Source organism: Cnephaeus nilssonii, assembly GCF_951640355.1.
Source record: "Cnephaeus nilssonii genome assembly, chromosome: 13".
Taxonomy (NCBI): domain Eukaryota; kingdom Metazoa; phylum Chordata; class Mammalia; order Chiroptera; family Vespertilionidae; genus Cnephaeus; species Cnephaeus nilssonii.
The window spans coordinates 70,742,401-70,761,524 of NC_137084.1; the positions used below are offsets into that span (position 1 = coordinate 70,742,401).

General features: G+C 37.3%; 1 protein-coding gene across 3 annotated transcripts in view; it reads right to left on the reverse strand.

The window, feature by feature from the left end:
* ATM (ATM serine/threonine kinase) overlaps positions 1-19,124 on the reverse strand; it is a 145,104-nt gene that overhangs the window by 85,360 nt on the left and 40,620 nt on the right. For all 3 annotated transcript variants that reach the window (XR_013814363.1, XR_013814364.1, XM_079787341.1), the window contains exons 18-26: positions 13,962-14,124; positions 12,920-13,119; positions 8,860-8,942; positions 8,610-8,765; positions 7,762-7,837; positions 7,503-7,633; positions 4,744-4,864; positions 2,519-2,692; positions 1,088-1,257 (exon numbers count right to left, since the gene is read on the reverse strand). Coding sequence is in view for 1 of the 3 variants with exons in the window: in XM_079787341.1 (XP_079643467.1) it covers positions 1,088-1,257; positions 2,519-2,692; positions 4,744-4,864; positions 7,503-7,633; positions 7,762-7,837; positions 8,610-8,765; positions 8,860-8,942; positions 12,920-13,119; positions 13,962-14,124 (1,274 nt within the window). In the remaining 2 variants the exon portion in view is untranslated. The remainder of the gene's footprint in view (positions 1-1,087; positions 1,258-2,518; positions 2,693-4,743; positions 4,865-7,502; positions 7,634-7,761; positions 7,838-8,609; positions 8,766-8,859; positions 8,943-12,919; positions 13,120-13,961; positions 14,125-19,124) is intronic.

Genomic DNA, 19,124 nt, shown 5'->3' on the forward strand with positions numbered 1-19,124 from the left:
AATTCTTTAAATAAATATTAGAATATTATTTTATCTAGCTGAAGCATTCTTACTGTAATTTTATAAATGGAAAAATGAAGTTAAGTCCATTTTAGTCACATTAAAAAGAACAGAGATAATAGAATATACTATCCTAATTCTATGATAAAAAAAAACTAGAATTTATCTTTACTTCTTTGGCATAAGCAATTTATATAAAACTAGAGGCCTGGTGCACGAAATTTGTGCACGGGTAGGGTCCCTAGGCCTGTTCGGCGATCAGAGCCGATTGGGGCCTTCCGGCTGCCAGCTGGGGCCTCCCTTCTCCTGACTGCATGTTGCTGGCCGGGGCCTTCCTGCGTTCTGCACCGCCCTCTGGTGGTCAGCGCACATCATAGCAAATGATCAAACTCACGGTTGGTTGAACTCCCAAGAGGACACTTTGCATATTAGGCTTTTATATATATAGATGATTGTAAAATGAAATGTGAAAGCAATTTATAAATTCAAAGAATAAACGTAAATATTATTGCCAAACTGAATGAATGAGGACCACTAAACAATAATGAACAGCCTTCCCATCATCCTGTGTACACATTGCTCTTTAGTTGTTTCAAACCTTTGCATCTTCAAATTTTCTTCTCTACAGTTAGAGTAGCTAAATAAGTACTTTTACATTAAAATAGAAATAATGACTAAATGTCCTACAGTCAAACAACAGAAAACAAAAACAAGGCAGAAATAACCAGTCACTATTGGTTTATCTTTCCTTTTCATAGAAAAGATTACCAAATGTTAAAGCTAAAAGGAACATTAAGATCTCCTTGTGTAAATCCCTTACTTTACAGATTAAAAAAATCAAGTCCCAACAGATGGTTACATGGCTTGTCTAGTCACATAGCTGGTAACTGGCATGGCTAGGACCAGATCCAAAGTCCAGGGATTCCCTTCAATACACTTTCATTAAAATAAGCTGTCCTGCTTCTCACACTATAAACCTCCCACATCTGTGCATGGGGGGCTAGAAAGTGGGAGGGGGGTGTGTGGCTGGGATTGCCAAACATTATCATCTAATTTTAAGTTAAACATAGTTCACATGTAAACCTACCTATAGAAATCCCCAATGTTTGTGTAGTTTAACAAAATAAAAGGAAAAGAAGATAAGCTGTGTTCTGTATCTTGAAGATTTAGCCATTCCAAAACCAGATAATCCAAGTGAGAAGCCATGAAGTCTTCTAAATGTCTATATCCAAAAGTTTCAGAAATTTTTTCTAAAACCTATACAAATAAAAAAGAAGTCAATGCTTTAAGAAAATAGCAAAGCAATGTTATTTAAATCCTTGTTAATATTTACTAACAGTATAACTTTAAGCATTCATTTAACTTTTCTTTATCTTGATTTATTCATCTATAAGATGGGGATAATAAAAGTATCCACTTCAGCAAGACTAAATAAGAAAAATGTACTTAATATAATTAGCCCCATGCCTGGCACATAGCAAATTCTTAATAAATGTTAATAAAAACAGAAAATGTTGAAATTTTAAACATTTAATTATATTCCAAAGGAAAGTCTAAAGCAGGAATGGGGAACCTTTTACTGCTAAGGGCCATTTGGATATTTATAACATCATTCACGGTCCATACAAAATTATCAACTTAAAAATTAGCCTGCTATATTTGGTCAATCAATTCACTCACTCCTAATGTCTTGGTAGGGCCAGACGAAATGATTTCATGGGCCTTATACGGCCCATGGGGCAGATGTTCCCCACCCCTGGTCTAAAGTAAAATAATTCTTCTTCTCAGTCCTAAACCCAAATGAGAAAATACTAAACACTATATTCCACTTACAATAATAACTAGGTGATGCAATTGTTTGTTTGTTTGTTTTTAAAAAAGCAACTATCTTAATCCTGAGAAGTTAAAAGGTTAACTTACCTAAGACTGATTACCCATGGGTTGGCCTATTGCAAAGCCCCATAGAAACCAGGTTGTCAGCAGGCTACTGAGCTGTCACTGGTTCATCATATAAAAATCTACTCTGGAAGGGCTTAGAACTTCCCACACCATGAATGCTGAGGTAGTGGAACAAGCCAGGAATGAACATTCTACAACACTGTGCTGATAAAACTGCAAGGCTAGACCCCGGTCTTCCTTTCCTAATCACGCAACTTAAAAGCTCTAAAATTGCATGCCTGACTCTGCTAGATCCAAATGTCCTGCCCCAGAATCAACCAGGCAGAACACTCACTACTGCTGTTTTCTCTGTGTTTAAGTCAATAAATGCTATTCCAGAGGGTCTGCATGACAACAGGTCATTCACCCTTGTTAGTTTAATGAATACCTGTGAAATGTTCTTGAACTGAATGCAAGAAATAACACAGTATACAAATAAATACAATATTGTAAACACATTATTAAAAAATAAAACTGTCTCTAAGTCTCTTGTAAGTGCCACTTTAAAATTCTAGTTTAACTTTTTTGTTTAAAAATTACCCAAGGAAGATTATAATAATAAATATTCATCCACATGTACCTTTTTAATGAGGTGAGGTTCTAATCCATTATCTTTTACAGACTTGCATAGGGCAAACAAAGCCTGCTTTTCACAGACAGGACTACAGTATAAAACCACAGCTATCGTCATCAGTAAAACAGCTTTTCTATTATAAATCTCATCCAAAAGTTCAGGGTTCTCAGCTCTGTGGGACTTTAAAAGGATTTTCAGAACAATAATATAAATATTTAAACATTACAAATAAACCAAAGAGGATAAAATCAAAGTACACTATGACAACATTTTAGCAGCCAATGAATAGTTTTAAATCCTATAGTGATGAAGGTCAGAGTAGAGATTTTGAGAAAATATCAGAATTTCTAGTGGCAAAGACTGCTTTTGATAACATATTATGGAAAAAACTGCTGAACATTTCAGTGATGTATAAAGCACATCAAAGAAAAAAAAGAAATTGCAAGTAGGTGAGAGAGATTAAAAGTTCCTCTTCAACTACCAAGTATACTTCCTAAGATGTATATCACCATTACAACAATATATACCTCTTTATATTCTTTAAAATATTATCTTATCTTTATCAAAAGGAACAATCAAAACATGCAACTAGATAGGATGACATACGCTTCAATAATTATAATATCCCTACAAATATGTACATTTTTTGATTAGCTATACTTGATAGAAGTTTCTCTTCACATTTAGAAAAAAATTACTCTCTGATGCTAGCTCTGGGTTTTGGTACAAGAAAAAGTAAGGACCTAATTCCTTTACTAAATGGCAATCAACATGCTCAAAAACAGCTATGAGGTCAATGAGTCAACTCCACCTATTCCTTATAAGAAATGGATCGACAGACTCTCTAACATCCTAATTAAAAGTCTACTTTACTTTTACTGAGAACCAAACTCAACATGCTAGCTGCCCTCTCAAATGTATAGAAGAGCCCTAGCCGGTTTGGCTCAGTGGATAGAGCATCGACCTGTGGACTGAAGGGTCCCAGGTTGGAATCCAGTCAAGGGCACATGCTCAGGTTGTGGGCTCACTCCCCAGTAGGGGCCGTGCAGGAAGCAGCCAATCAATGATTATCTCTCATCATTGATGTTTCTATCTCTCTCTCCCTCTCCCTTCCTCTCTGAAATCAATAAAAATATATTAAAAAAAATAAAATAAAATGTTCAAATTCTTTCTATCAACCTGTTCATTACAGTATGCGTCTATTAATGATGTCAAAGACAGACATTACTTTTTTGAAAGACTGTTACAATGTTGATTCATAGTATGCTCTCAAATGTAAAACTTCTTAGGTCTTTTTCTAAATGAATTGTTGTCAGGAAAATATTTTCCCTTTTGGCACATGACAGGCTGATTTTAAAATGTATGATATACATTATATCTATTAATTTTATTATATTGAAATATTTGTATTTATTGGTCAGAATTAGTAGAATAATGTCAGTTTCCTTTGGTTCAACTTGTATGTAGCATTTTTGTTGGAAAACAATTTCCTGAATTTTCTAGGAGTAAAAAAGATTTCAATAGATTTGAACTCATTTTTCAAATCTATTGAAATATTTTACTAAATTCACATTCTTTACACAACTGTCCTTTTCAGTCTTGTGCTATCACAGATTAGATAGTCATTTAATTAACTGCCTCATATAGCTTTTACAAACAAAATAAGGCATAAATAAATGAATAAATTCTAAGCCTAGGACAATTTTCATTTTAAGAAAAAAAATCATTATTCTACAGAGAAATATGAAAATCAAGAGGCTCACTAAAGGACACCATGGTAATTTGGTATTCCCTCTTAGAACATTTTTCTCAATCCATTTCTTCCCATTGTTACCTGTTCTCTGAACTAGATTTTGTCCAGCCCTTTCAAAAAAATTCTTTTAATAAAAAAGAAAACCATTTATACTCCTAGAAAATTCAGGAAATTGTTTTCCAACAAAAATGCTACATACAAGTTGAACCAAAGGAAACTGACATTATTCTACTAATTCTGACCAATAAATACAAATATTTCAATTAGTTCATACAGTTGTTTTAGTCTAACTTTTTTTATTGTTGACATTACAGATGTTTCCCACAACCCCCACTCCTTTCCCACCCTTCCTGTTATAGTCTAACTTTATACTGTAAACTATTAGATAGAAACTGTCTTGTGCCAAAGTTGGTAAAGTAATATATGGTATGTTTATAGAAAGTATACGATAATAGCAAATACACATTACTGAAATTACCACTGCTCTCATTCCTTCCTGAGCTTTCAGGTACGCATTTTCAAAAGCTGTTTGCTGAAGCTTCAAAGGAAGTGCTTTCAATAACGTGGAAGAACCTGCTTGTTTCATATCCTGAAATAACCTTAAAAAAAAAGTGAAATAATTTTTTACCTTAAACCTTACTCCCCATTACATATTACATATTACAGGACAAAAATAAGTCACTCTGTGAGACATACTAATACGTCTTCTTTCAAAAGACAAGAAAATATGAGTGCACTTAAAAAAGGTTAAGATCCATTGCTGAATAATAGTAGTCTTTACCATAGTCTCCATTTTCCCCTAGAACCAAAAAGGGTCTCAAAGACCTTTTAGCTTACTGTCCAAACCTGAATTGGCCTGAACTCAAACTACCCAGAAAAGGAAAATTGTCCTTTGGTCTAACACCAATTACAAGGAGCCACAAACTCTTATTAGTATGTTAACCTCTTCTAATATTCAATTATCCTGAAAGTGAATAGCTTAATGTCTTGATGTTCCACTTAAATATTTTCTTATGTTATGGAAAACAGTTGATCAGTGCCATTTGCAAAAAATCCTAGTATATTTAAGGACAACTCTTCAATCAATTTTGTCCTTTATGCTCTTTTAGTATCAAGACTTTTAAACTTTTTGGTGTTCCTCTGATTCCTCCAATTTCTTTTAAAATGTCCAATATTAGATATCTAACAAGTAAACACCTAAATAAGAAATCAGCAAGTGCTATGTTCATGCCATTCTTGAATTTATGCATTTTTTAATCTTAAGAGATTATGCAATGCTACTACTACACTGCTTTATTACATTCAACTTATGATCCTCTATAACTTCATCTTTTTTTAAGTTCTTTTAAAAAAATGCTTTAATTAAAGTATAGTTTGCATACAATATTACAATAGTTTCATAGTGACTCAACATTTATATACTTTACAATGTGATCATCACACTAAGGCTAGTAATGATCTGTCACCATGCAAACTTATTACATTATTATTGACTATATTCCCTGAGCTGTATACTATACCTTCGTGGCTTATTTATTTTATAGCCGGAAGACTGTGCCTCTCAGTCTCCTTCACCTTTTTCATCCATCCCCCCTCCCTTCTGGCAACTATAATTTTTTTGTTTCTTTGAGTATAACTTCAGGGCTTTAATTCAGTATATATTTTCTATCCTCTAAGACTTGAAGTAAAGCACACATTCATTAGCAACCCTTACAATGCACTATGGTTTACTGAAGACTCCCAAACCTGAGGAGTTAGACACAATTCTATTTATACAAACATTGTTGTCATCATATTCAAACTATGGACACATTAGGTTATCTAACACATATATTGAGGTGACTGCTGGAGCAATTTCTTTACAGTGATTTTTAATTATTGGTCACTTACATGTGAACAGCAAAGTTACTCAAAATGATTTTCTGCTTAACTGTTTTTAAAGTATAATATAATTTTTTTCAAATATCCATTGATTTTTAGAAATTATTAAACACCTACCACATAGCAAGTATTGTTTTAGGTGCTAAATCAACAGACAAAACAATGCCATCCAGGATCTTATATCCTGGGTAGTAGACACACCTCATTCAACTCAACCACTTACTAGCTCTGTCGCACTGATCAAGCTATTTTACCTCTTTAAGCCAGAGAGTTTTCATTTATAAATTGGAGAAAATAATGGTATCTAAGTGATAGAGTTGTTAGAATTAAGAGAAAACATAAAAGCCAGGACCGGCTGGTGTGGCTCAGTAGTTGAGGATCAACCTATGAACCAAGAAATCATGGTTCAATTCCTGGTCAGGGTGCATGCCTGGGTTGCGGGCACCATCCCCAGGAGGCAAGCAACAATGATTCTCTCTCATCATTAATGTTTCTCTCTCTCTCTCTCTCTCTCTCTCTCTCTTTCTCTCTCTCTCTTGCTCTTCCTCTCTGAAATCAATGAAAATATCCTATATAATAAAAGGCTAATATGCAAATCAACCGAACAGTGGAACAACCGGTCACTATGACATGCACTGACCACCAGGGGGCAGATGCTCAACGCAGGAGCTGTCCCCTGGTGGTCAGTGCACTCTCACAGGGGGAACGCCGCTCAGCCAGAAGCCAGAATCACAGCTGGCGAGCACAGCGGCGGTGGTGGGAGCCTCTCCTGACTCCGTGGCAGCGCTAAGGATGGCCAACTGCACCTAAGCCATCAGTCAGAAATCCCCCAAGGGCTCCCAGACGGCAAGAGGGCACAGGCTGGTCTGAAGGACACCCCCCTCCCCCGGCTCTGAGTGCATGAATTTCATGCACTGGGCCTCGTGTGTGTGTGTGTGTGTGTGTGTGTGTGTGTGTGTGTGTGTGTGTGTATAAAAGCCAGGCATACAGTATATGCTCAATAACTATTAGCTTTTTTTTAACAATTATAGTTGACATAAGTGGTTAGCTATTTTAATTATATTTTAATATCGCAACAAGTAACCCAAGGGTCCTCAAATTTTTTAAACAGGGGGCCAATTCACTGTCCCTCAGACCGTTGGAGGGCCGGACTATAGTTTAAAAAAAAACTATGAACAAATTCCTATGCACACTTCACATATCTTATTTTGAAGTAAAAAAAAACAAAATGGCAAAAACACCCGCATGTGGCCCGCGGGCCGTAGTTTGAGGACGCCTGAAGTAACCCATGACTATGCTAGCATTGCATTGGTATCTGCAACATTCTAGACATTTCATAAATATTTGATTCGTTACCTATTGATTGATTCTGCAGCCAACATGCGAACTTGGTGATCATTATCAGCAAGAAATTGTGGAAATACTTCATTTACAGAAAAACTTTTTCCCATTAAATTAAGAATAGCCCATTCTGAATAAGGATCAGCCTATGGGAAAAGAACAACTTAGGTTAAATATGAAATACTAAGAGAGAAATCACCCATTACGAACAGAAACATAGTCTGTTTTTAAATTTTATGGAAAAGTTTCTAACACTTAATGTGGAGTAACTCACCTCAAGCAAAGTTTTCAGGCATTTTACTAGTGCCATTCTTACAGAGGATGTGCATTTCCCATCCTTGATTAATTGCCTGAAATAAAATGTTTCAATGTCAAATAATTATTCCAATAAAAGCACAGTAAAAAAAAAAAATCACTTCCAAAATTTCTTTCTATGCTAACTTTAATCATTATGTGGCCATGCCAATATTCTCATCTTCCAAAAAGAATTCCATATAAAATGCTTACATAACTCATTTTAATGTATATTATTAGACTTATATGATTATGTCTGATTTGGGGGCTATCTTACTTCAGCTAACCATGTTACAGTAATCTTAATTTAAAGGGAAATATTTTAAGTCTTTGTTGTTAAACCAAAAATTTAAAAACCATTTCTATATTGATTCAGAAGTCCTTTACAGTCAAATGATAGGAGAGCTCTAAATTATATACATGTGCTATTCTGTAAGTATCATGGTGTTGTCTCACACTATGATTATATACATGAAATAACCAGATACTGATAAGGCCAATTTGTTCATTTTAGGAACAAAACAATTCAATTGATTTAGACATGATGTACTCTGCTTTATTCACCATACATGTCAAACTATTAAGTGATTCCAAATTTGCAGGGAAATACTAAACACACTTTAGAAAGCCTAGTCTTAAGAAAAATACAATGTGGTTCTTCAAGAAATTAAGGGGGAAAAAAACACAAATTACATTTACCATTGTTAAAAGAATATATAATTACAATTAAGGATTAGAAGAAATCACTAATGCAGAAATGTAAAACTTACATCTGTATCAGAAGAAGCAAAAGATAAATAAGAACTCCACAGAATAATCTGTACCTACCAAAATGCTTCAATAACTGTTAGAAACTGTCCTTGAGCATCTCTTGTGTTCTGAGAATTCATATTGCCTTGACACAGGTTCCCCACTATATAAATGATGTGGTTTAAAATTGTTTTACAAACATCTTGGTCACGGCGATATAAAGAACATAATTTGCTATGGTGGAAAAAGTTTAACTTTATAAGCATAACAGAACACATCAGTTAGCTTATAAATTTTAAGTGAGTATAACATGGTTTTAATTGCTTACGATAGTGGTTTCAGAAGTTCAACAACATCTTCCATTGGTAAAGGATATTCTTCTCCAGGAAGCTCCTTTAAAAGCACTAGATACTAAGATAGTTGGGGGTGGGGGGTTGGGAGTGAGAAATCAATTGTTTTTAAACATGTCATTTACTTAAATAAGTATATATTTAACCATAAATTCATATATACATACACACATGCACACACACACAAGACTAGTGAATTTTTTAAAAAGGTAGTATAGTAAAAAAAAAAAAAAAAAAAAAAGCATTTGAGGTCAAACAGAGCAGGATTCAAATCCCAGCACAACTTATTACTTGTGTGGTTAAAAAACTTGCAATGTTACCCAGCCAGTGTTGCTTAGTAGTTGACCAAGAGGTCACTGATTCGATTCCCAGTCAGGGCACATGCCCAGGTTGCATGCTCGATTCCCAGTAGGGGGCTTACAGGAGGCAGCCAATCTATGATTCTCAATAAACAATATTTCTATCTCTATATCCCTCTCACTTCCTCTCTTTCTAAAAATCAATAAAAACATTAAAAAAAACTTGCATTGTCATCTGAGCCTTTGTACTCTCACCTGTAAAATGGGGATATAGCACTTATCTAGCCAGATTACTGTCAGGATTAAAGGAAATGAATGTAAAGATCTAACGTTTATTGTAGGAATTCAATTAATGACAGTTATTAATTGTTGGATTAAGTGCTTGAACAAGAACCTAAAACTATATTATGTTTCTACTTTCCCAAAATAATGCTTGGGTATAAGACATCAATGTTTAAAAACTATTCTATTGCCCTAGCCGGTTTTGCTCAGTGCATAGAGCATCCTGCAGACCAAAGGGTCCCAAGTTAGATTCTAGTCAAGGGCACGTACCTCAGTTGCAGGCTACTTTCTGTCCCGGGCCCTGGTCAGGGACCTGCAGGAGGCAACCAATTGATGTGTTTCTCTCACATCGATATTTCTCTCTCTTTCCTTCTCTCTTCCACTCTCTCTAAAAATCAATGGAAAAAATATCCTCGGTGAGGATTAAAAAAAAAAGAAAGAAAATAAGATAAAAACTATCCTATTAATAAATATTGGAAATCAGAGATAATCTTGGGCAGGGAAGAAGTCAAATACTCTGACTTATCTCCCCATAAAGCAACCTGGTAAAGCTCTCTATGGTACTATGACTATTTCTGAGAGCTGCCAAATAATTTTCTGGCTCTAGTAAAAAATCAGAACTTTTTTTATCATCTATATGTAGAAAAATGTTTCTTACTCCTTCTCAGATATAAAAGAACATTACATTGGACCATTTTAAATATTTGACATGAAAGTCACGTATGTAATGTTACTGTCTTGAAGTGCCTTAAACATCAGAGCCTCAAGAAAAGAACACAGCCCTTCCCCACTGGTCAGGGCTGGAGATTTGACCAGGAATTCTAACAGGGACTCAAACTGCATATTTCCAAGAAGTTCTAATTAGTGGATCATCTGGCATGTTCCCCACAGCTATAACTGGGAAAATCATCTGACATGTTTGCCAATTTGCTGGGCTAGCGACTCTCCCCACATGGACACCAGGCCTAGGGCTAGGGGATAGCCCACATGGTCAGGAGATTGGTTACATGTAAGAATATTGAGTAAACAAGTAAATGTATTGAGGTTAAGTGGGAAGCCAGGTTTCTTACTGTTGGAAGAGGGAGCTACAAATACAAAGGGGAAAAAAAATCCTATGATGTTGCACTGAAATCGGAGATACTGATCAGTAGTTGGATAGACCGATGTGGGTAGAGAAGGAGAGGGATTACTTCTGTAATGTGATCATTCAAGTCTAAATCTAATCATGAGAAAACATGAGATAAACCCAAAGAGAAAAATTCTACAGAACAAGTGGCTATACTATTAAAAAACAGAAAGGTCATGAAAGATAAGGAAAGATTAAGGAATTGTTCCAGGTTGAAAGAGACTGAACAGACTTGAATATTAAATGCATTAATACAATGTTATATTCCTGACTAGAGGCCTGGTGCACAAAATTCGTGCACGGGGGGAGGGGAAAGGAGAGGGTGTGTGTGTGTGTGTGTGTGTGTGTGTGTGTGTGTGTGTCCCGCAGCCCAGCCTACACCCTCTCCAATCTGGGATCCCTCTCACAATCCAGGATTGTTGGCTCCCAAGCGCTTGCCTGCCTGCCTGCCTGAATGCCCCTAACCACTTCTGCCTGCCAGCCTGATAACCCCCTAACCACTCCCCTGCCAGCCTGATCGACGCCTAACTGCTCCCCTGCAGGCCTGGTTGCCCCCAACTGCCCTCCCTTGCAGGCCTGGTCCCTCCCAAATGCCCTCCCCTGCTGGCCTGATCGCCCACAATTGCCCTCCCCTGCTGGCCATCTTGTGTCGGCCATCTTGTGTCCACATGGGGGCGGCCATCTTTGACCACATGGGGGCAGCCACCTTGTGTGTTGGAGTGATGGTCAATTTGCATATTACCTCTTTATTATATAGGATGGCTATACCATAGTTATAGGAGAATCACTGTTTTTAGGATATACACACTAAAATATAAGGGTCATCACATCTATAACTTAATCTCAAAAGGATACAGAAAAAAAGGTATATGTGAGTAGAGAGAGAATGACAAGGCAAATATGATAAAATGTTGACTGTAGAAGCTTATGAAGGAAATATGAAGTTCTTGTAGATCTGTAACTTTACAGTCACTTTGAAATTAAATAAAAAATTTAATGCATGTAAACTAAGGTCAGACTTCAATTGCAATGATATGTAAGTACTATTGGCCCGGTGCACAAATTCGTGCACACTGAAAGGAAATTAATTAGAAATATTTTAATATCGCTACTCACCCTTTCTTTATAATAAAAATGTCAACCAAATTCACGATTGACAATGACAGATCGAAACACATGCGTGCGATTGGCGCCAGCGAGAGTTTTATATATAGATAAACTTGCTTAATTAGACCTGCTTTCTGATGTAGCTAAACTTTTTCCAGCCCAGTGAAGCACCCCAACTTCTCTTTCAGGTAACTGTCAGCAACACAGCAGTAAATATCAACACGAAACAGATTATTATTGTAGATCACACAGGGAGAACAAAGGGTAAAATATTTAACTGCAGCAGTGTTTGACTATATTCTGTGCAATGAGAAAACCTGAAGTCATTTTCAAGGTCCACCATTTCTTTCTTCTTCTCAGTCAGGTCAAGTTTCTAAACTTTCTAAATCTACATTTTCCAACTAATGAAAAGAAAACAGGATTCCACCGAGTCTCCTATCTACCTACTTCAGTACTTCTGTGAGGATCAAATGAGATGAGGCATGGGAAAACGCTTCACAGACATTTGGTTAAAGTGTAAAGTGTTTCCACCTGGCGGTAAAGCAAGTTGAGTTCTTCAGCTGAAGAAAATCCAAGGAGACTAGTCGCTAGGGAGAGGAAGCCAGGCGTTGCTACATGACATCATTACCCGGCGCCCACAGCCACCGTTTCTGGACTGGGCTGAGGGCCACATTTTGTGCCATGGGGTCTCGGCAACGTCGGCTGCAATTTGGTGGGCTGTCGCTCTGGGGTGGTGGCGGGGCCTGTGTCCCACTTTGGGGAAGCCAAGTGTTGCTTTGTCGGCGCCAGGTCCGCATTGCCGTTTCTCTGTAAATGGCCAGTGTGCATCACGGCAGCTCCTGTGTTGAGTATCTGCCCACTGGTGGTCAGTGCACGTCATAGTGACCGGTCAGACGGTCAGACACTTAGCATATTAGCCTCTTATATATGTAGATTACTTTTACATTCAGAATCTGTGTTTCTTGGCCTATTTTAAAATAACTTATAATTAAGTATACCTAAAGATAATAAATCTACCTAAAGTCAATCCAAGTTTTAATGTTTCTATAACTACGTAAAGGAAAGCACTTTAAAGGAAAAAGTGTATTTTATAACTAGTCTCAGATTCATTTCTCAAGAAAGCAATTTCAACACTTTAAAGGTACTATGTGATTTTGATGTCAGTCTATTATATTCAGCATCAATGCCAGACAGACCTGAAAAGAATCATTTTACTTTACTCACCATGTGTAGGTGGAGAGATTTAGTAAGGTCTAGTATACTAGGATCAATTAACATTAACAATTTCCTCCGAATATCAACTGCTCTAAATGACACAGGACTGTTCTGAGCAGTGGTTACGCCTATGCACAAGAACTTGAGCATGTCTAAAAAAAGTAGATCTTGCTTTGACAGATGTTCCTCAGCTAAAGGATTCATGGCACCTAAAAATAAAAAGCACTTATTAAAACTAAGAGCAGGGCACAACAGCCACATACACAGAACATTATTAGCTCAAATAGCTTCCCCTCTATCAAGAAAAAAAAAGGTAAAAGTATATGATAAACAAAATTATGGTGAGATCAGTTAAAAACTAAAAGCTTCAAAATTCTTCATTAAAGGTTACCCAGGATTCTATCATCAAGAAATGATCTATGGAAAAATCTATATGAACAAACAGTAGGTGCAGTACTATTAATTATAAGAAAATAGAAAAGAAATCTAAACTTCTAACAGTAAATAATGGTCAAGTAAATTATGGTATATATGTTAACTGGGATACTATTAAGCCACTAAAAAGTATGCTCATCAATTCAAGCAGCTAAATGAAAAAAAATGTTTATAATTAATGTTAAAAAAAAAACAAGGTGTAAAAAAGACATAAGAATGTCAATGCAATTACAATTTTCCAAAGGTCTATACCAGCGGTTTGCCACTCTGTTGACTAATGAGTTTGCAGACCACTGGTCTATACAGAAATAACAGAAAAAGCTTAAAAGGATGGCATTATGGGTATTTTATTGCTCTCCTGCTTTCGATTTTCCAAAAAAATCTATGATATGATTTTCTGTAGTGATTATTTTAATTTTCCTTATGAAGAATAGAAAACTAATGAATTCCATTAAAATTGGAGAATCTAAAGGGTACAGAAAATACAATCCTAATAGACTATCACTATACCAAAAGGAAATAAAATGAGCATACAATTGGTATCTATGAGGATTTTTGTAATGTCAAACCAATATGAAGAAATAAAAGAAATCCCACAAAGTAAATATATATTTACCAATAGTGAGCTGGCTCTCTCCAGATTCATTTGCATCACTAACACTACTAGCAGGGTAATCATTAAACAGACTCATGGATGACTGATTCTCCATCTCCTTTACATTTTCATCAATGTTATCTTCCACTTGTCCATAGTCAAGTGGCTTTTTTATAAAGGAGACCTTCAAAAGAGAAAGAAATACGTTTTTTCAAGTTCTTCTTTCCGAAGCATGTATTAATTAAATTTCCCCTAATCATACGGCTCAAGATTTATGTGCATGAACACTGCAGTATTATTTCTATTAAATGTCCAACAACAGAAAAATGGATATAAATAATAATGTCTACCTAACAGACTAATATGCAATCTTTACAAAAAATTTGTTAAACTAAGAAATTTTAACACTACCCAAAACTGGTAACAGTATGGAAAAAAGTATAAATTGATATGATTATTTTGAGGACAATTATTATACCCATCAAAAATATGTAAATTCACATTCCTTCTGAACAAGTAATTTCATTTCTAGAATATCTCCTTCATCCTTTATAGGTACAGATATAAGTAGACAAAACAACCTGTACCACAGAACTCTTTGTAACAGAAAAAAACAGAAACTACTTAAAATGTTAATTAAGACCTGACCCACTGGGAGTCCAGGCAAGGCAGAGGTATAGATAAATGCAATACTCACATCCTCCAAGGAGCACATCAAAATTACAACTAAACTCCAGAACAACCATCACTCAGAATTGCCTGAAATCTAGCTGAACAAAAGTGTGTACAAAAATATACAGAAACCACATTGATAGAAGAGGTAGAAATATAGAGGGAGCTAGTCTCACACCCATGTTTTAAAAACCAGGAGGATATTTTGGCTATGGAGATCCCCCTGAGGAGTGAGGGTTCCCAACCCCAAACCATGCCCCCATACCCAGGGTTCCAGTGCCAGAAGAGAAGTCCCCATAATTTCTGGCTGTGAAAACCACCAGGGATTGTGGTTGAGACAGAGGGCTGCTGGAGTCCCAGGTGTTCCTCTTAAAGGGCCCCACTGCAAAAAGTTACTCAGATTCACTTGCTCTGAGCTCCAGCACTGGGGCAGCAGCTCAAAAGGTACCAGGGACATACAGGGAGGAACTTAACTGTCTGGATATGGGGCAAAGACTGGAAGAGTGGCTTGTGCCAGACAGAAGTGCTGGCAGAAACCATTGTTCCTTTTCTGAGCCCCCTCCCCCCACCCCGCCACCTGGAACAAGGCCCACAGGCAAGCACCATATCTGAGTCTGACTAACTGTTTACCCGATCCTGGTGAGTCCCTGAGACAGTGCTCTACCCACCTTGTGGGCCCATCCAAGCAACTTCCAGTAGCTTTTCCATACATGCAGCCTGTCTTGGCTTCTGCTGAGAACTTTCCTAAAATCTCTCAAGAGTTCACAAACCCTACCTGAACAAGCAGGATCTGGCCTCAGCATGCCTCATACCTCCTGCTAATGGGCCCAGGCCTGGCAGGAGCAACAGCTGGCTCCTGTTCACAGCATGGGCTCTCCCCCTCACATCCAAGCCCACCACAAGTAGCAGTCATCTGCAGATCACTCTGTAGTTCATGCTGGGTGGCCCTGGGCAGGGCATGGGTGGCAGCTGACTTTGGTTTGCACCTCCCAGAGGACTCCAGAGCCAGCGCACCAGGTGGACAGTGTCAGACAATGCCAGAACAGTACCCAACCACCTCCACCAGCGACACACTCAAGGTGAGAATTCATCGAACACCAGAGTCCTGCTCCCTGGGGTTGGCCCCTACATACTAGGTGTACTGGTTAATAACGCGGATTTTTTCAATAGATGGAGTTACACATATGTTGATATATATATGCAATTTAATATGTATGCTATTTTGTTGTATTGACAACAAACTTCAAAACTTCATATGTCAAATTTGCTGAAGGTGTTAACATCATAGATATTTTTACACTTAAAAATGAGCATTTGCGGGAAGTTATAATTAATTGTTTTGAAGAAAAGTGCTGCTGAATACTTTGGGAAGATTATGGTGAACATGCTCCATCTCAAGATACTTGTGAACACTGGTTTAAATGCTTTAAAAGTGATGATTTTCATGTGAAAGACAAAGAACATCCAGGTCAACCGAAAAAGTTTGAAGACCAACAATTTGTAATTTTGGATGAATGTGCATGTCAAACTCAAAAACAACTTGCAGAATGATTAAACATTGCTCAGCAAACAATTTCCAATTGTTTACAAGCAATGGGAAAGATTTTAAAGGAAGGAAAATGGGTGCCACATCAACTGAGTGAGAGACAAATGGAAAACCGTAAAGTCATCAGTAAAATGTTGCTTCAACGGCAGGCACCAAAGAAAATCTTTTTTGCATCAAATTGTGACTGGTGATGAAAAGTGGATTTATTTTGAGAATCCCAAATGCACAAAATCATGGGTTGATCCAGGTCAACCATCAACATCCGACTGCAAGGCCAAATCGCTTGAAAGTAAAATGTTGCTTCAACGGCAGGCACCAAAGAAAATCTTTTTTGCATCAAATTGTGACTGGTGATGAAAAGTGGATTTATTTTGAGAATCCCAAATGCACAAAATCATGGGTTGATCCAGGTCAACCATCAACATCCGACTGCAAGGCCAAATCGGAAAGAAGACAATGCTCTACGTTTGGTGGGATCAGGAAGGTGTGGTGTACTATGAGCTTCTAAAACCAGGTGAAACCGTTAATACTGACCGCTACTGACAACAAATAATCAATTTGAACCATGCTTTGATCGTGAAACACCAGAATGAGCCAGAAGACACGGCAAAGTAATTTTGCTTTCATGACGACGCACCATCAGACACTTCAAAACCAGTTAAAGACACGTTAAAAGATTTGCCTGGGAAGTATTAACCCACCCGCTATATTCACCAGACCTTGCTCCTTCAGATTACCACTTGTTCCGATCGATGGCACATGCACTTTCTGAGCAGCACTTCAAAACATACAAAGTGGAAAATTGGGTCTCTGAAGGGTTGCCTCAAAACAAGAAAAGTTCTATTGGGACGGTATCCACAAATCACCTAAAAGTTGGGGAAATGTGTAGCTAGCGATGGACATTACTTTTTTTTTTTTTTAAATATATTTTATTGATTTTTCACAGAGAGGAAGGGAGAGGGATAGAGAGCCAGAAACATCGATGAGAGAGACATCGATCAGCTGCCTCCTGCACATCCCCCACCAGGAGATGTGCCCGCAACCAATGTACATGCCCTTGACCGGAATCGAACCTGGGACCTTCCAGTCCGCAGACCGACGCTCTATCCACTGAGCCAAACCGGTTTCGGCGATGGACATTACTTTTTTTTTTTTTTCTTTCCAATTTTTTTATTAAGGTATTATATGTTTACATATCTTACCATTGCCCCCCCCACCCCACTCCCATATATGCCCTCACCCCCCAGAGTTTTGCGTCCATTGGTTATGCTTATATTGGACATTACTTTTAATAAAGCACTTTTGATGTTTCTCTTGAAATTATTGTTTTCTTTGATTACAAAATCCGCATTATTAACCGGTACACCTAGTAACAGCTTTTCCATTATAGTTGTGGCCAGTTGCAGCCAATCGGCCTCGGGGTACATCCCTCCCATTGATGTGCCAACAACAATCAAGGCTAAACTACAACAGGAGAGTTCACACAGCCAAGACATGGCACACTTGAAATACCCAGCTAAAATGACCAGGGAGGCTGTGTCACTAGGCCCGATAGGACACCTACTACATTAGACCACTCTACCAAGACTGGGACATGTAGCAGCTCTACCTACTACATAGAAGCCAGCACAGGGAGGCAGCCAAAATGAGGAGATAAACATGTCCCAAATGAAACAATAGAACAACATTCCAGAAAAAGAACTAAACAAATGGAGACAAGCAATACCAGATGCAGAGTTCAAAACACTGGTTAAAGGATACGCAATGAACTTAGGGGAAGAGCAGATGAATTCAGTGAGAACTTAATAATGAGAGGAAATATAAAAATGGAAATAGCAAACATAAAGAAGAACCCGATGAAAGATACACAAACTGAAATGAAGTTACTGGGAATCAACAATGGAGTAGATGAAGCAGAGTAGCAAACCAGCAACTGGAAGATAAAGTAGCAAAAAACACCCAATCAAAACAGCAAAAAGAAAAAGAATCCAAAAAATTGTAGACAGTTTAAGGAGCCTCTGGGACAACATCAAGAGTACCAACATTCACATTATGGGGGTGCCTCCCGTAAGAAGAGAGAGAGCAAAGAATTGAAATCCTATTTGAAAAAATAACAACAAAAAACTTTCCTAACCTGATGAAGAAAACAGACATACAAGTCCAGGAAATATAGAGCCCCAAACAAGATGAGCTCAAAGAGGCCTACACCAAGACACATCATAATTAAAATGCCAAAGGTTAAAGACAAAGAGAGAATCTTAAAAACAGAAAGAAGAAAGCAATTAGTTAGCTACAAGAGAACTCCCATAAGATTGTCATCTGATTTCTCAATAGAAACTTTGCAGGCCGGAAGTACTTGCTCAAAATATTCAAAGGGATAAAGCAAGGACCTATAACCAAGATTACTCTACCTAGGAAAACTACCATTTAGAATCGAAGGATAGATAAAGAGATTCCAGGACTAAAAAAAGTTAGTTCATCACCATCAAACCAGAATAAAAAGAGATAAAAAATATGAGTAATAAAGTGGCAATAAATACACTCAAACCTCATTTCTTGAACATCTCCCATCTCAAACAATTCGGTTTTCGACCAAGTTATTCACAGAAAAAATGTCCTGATTGTTAAGTTTCGATTTTCTACCTGACAACCCTTTCATGCTGATACCTCAGCATGACAAAAAGGAATCTTTCAGGCAGAAACAAAGAAGAGAATGCTTTTGTTGCTGGAGAAAACAAGGATTAGCACAATTTTAAAACAGAAAGAGGCCATCTAGAGGGCTAATGTTGCTAAGTGTGAAAGAAACAATGATCACAGACAATTTAAAGAGGCAGAAAAATTGTTGTTGATTTGGATAGATGAAAAGCAGTTAGCCAGTGACAGCCACTTCTTGGAGGCAGTAATATACAGACAAGCCAAGATGCTGTATGCAGACCTGAAAGCCATCCCTGGACCGAATGCTAAAA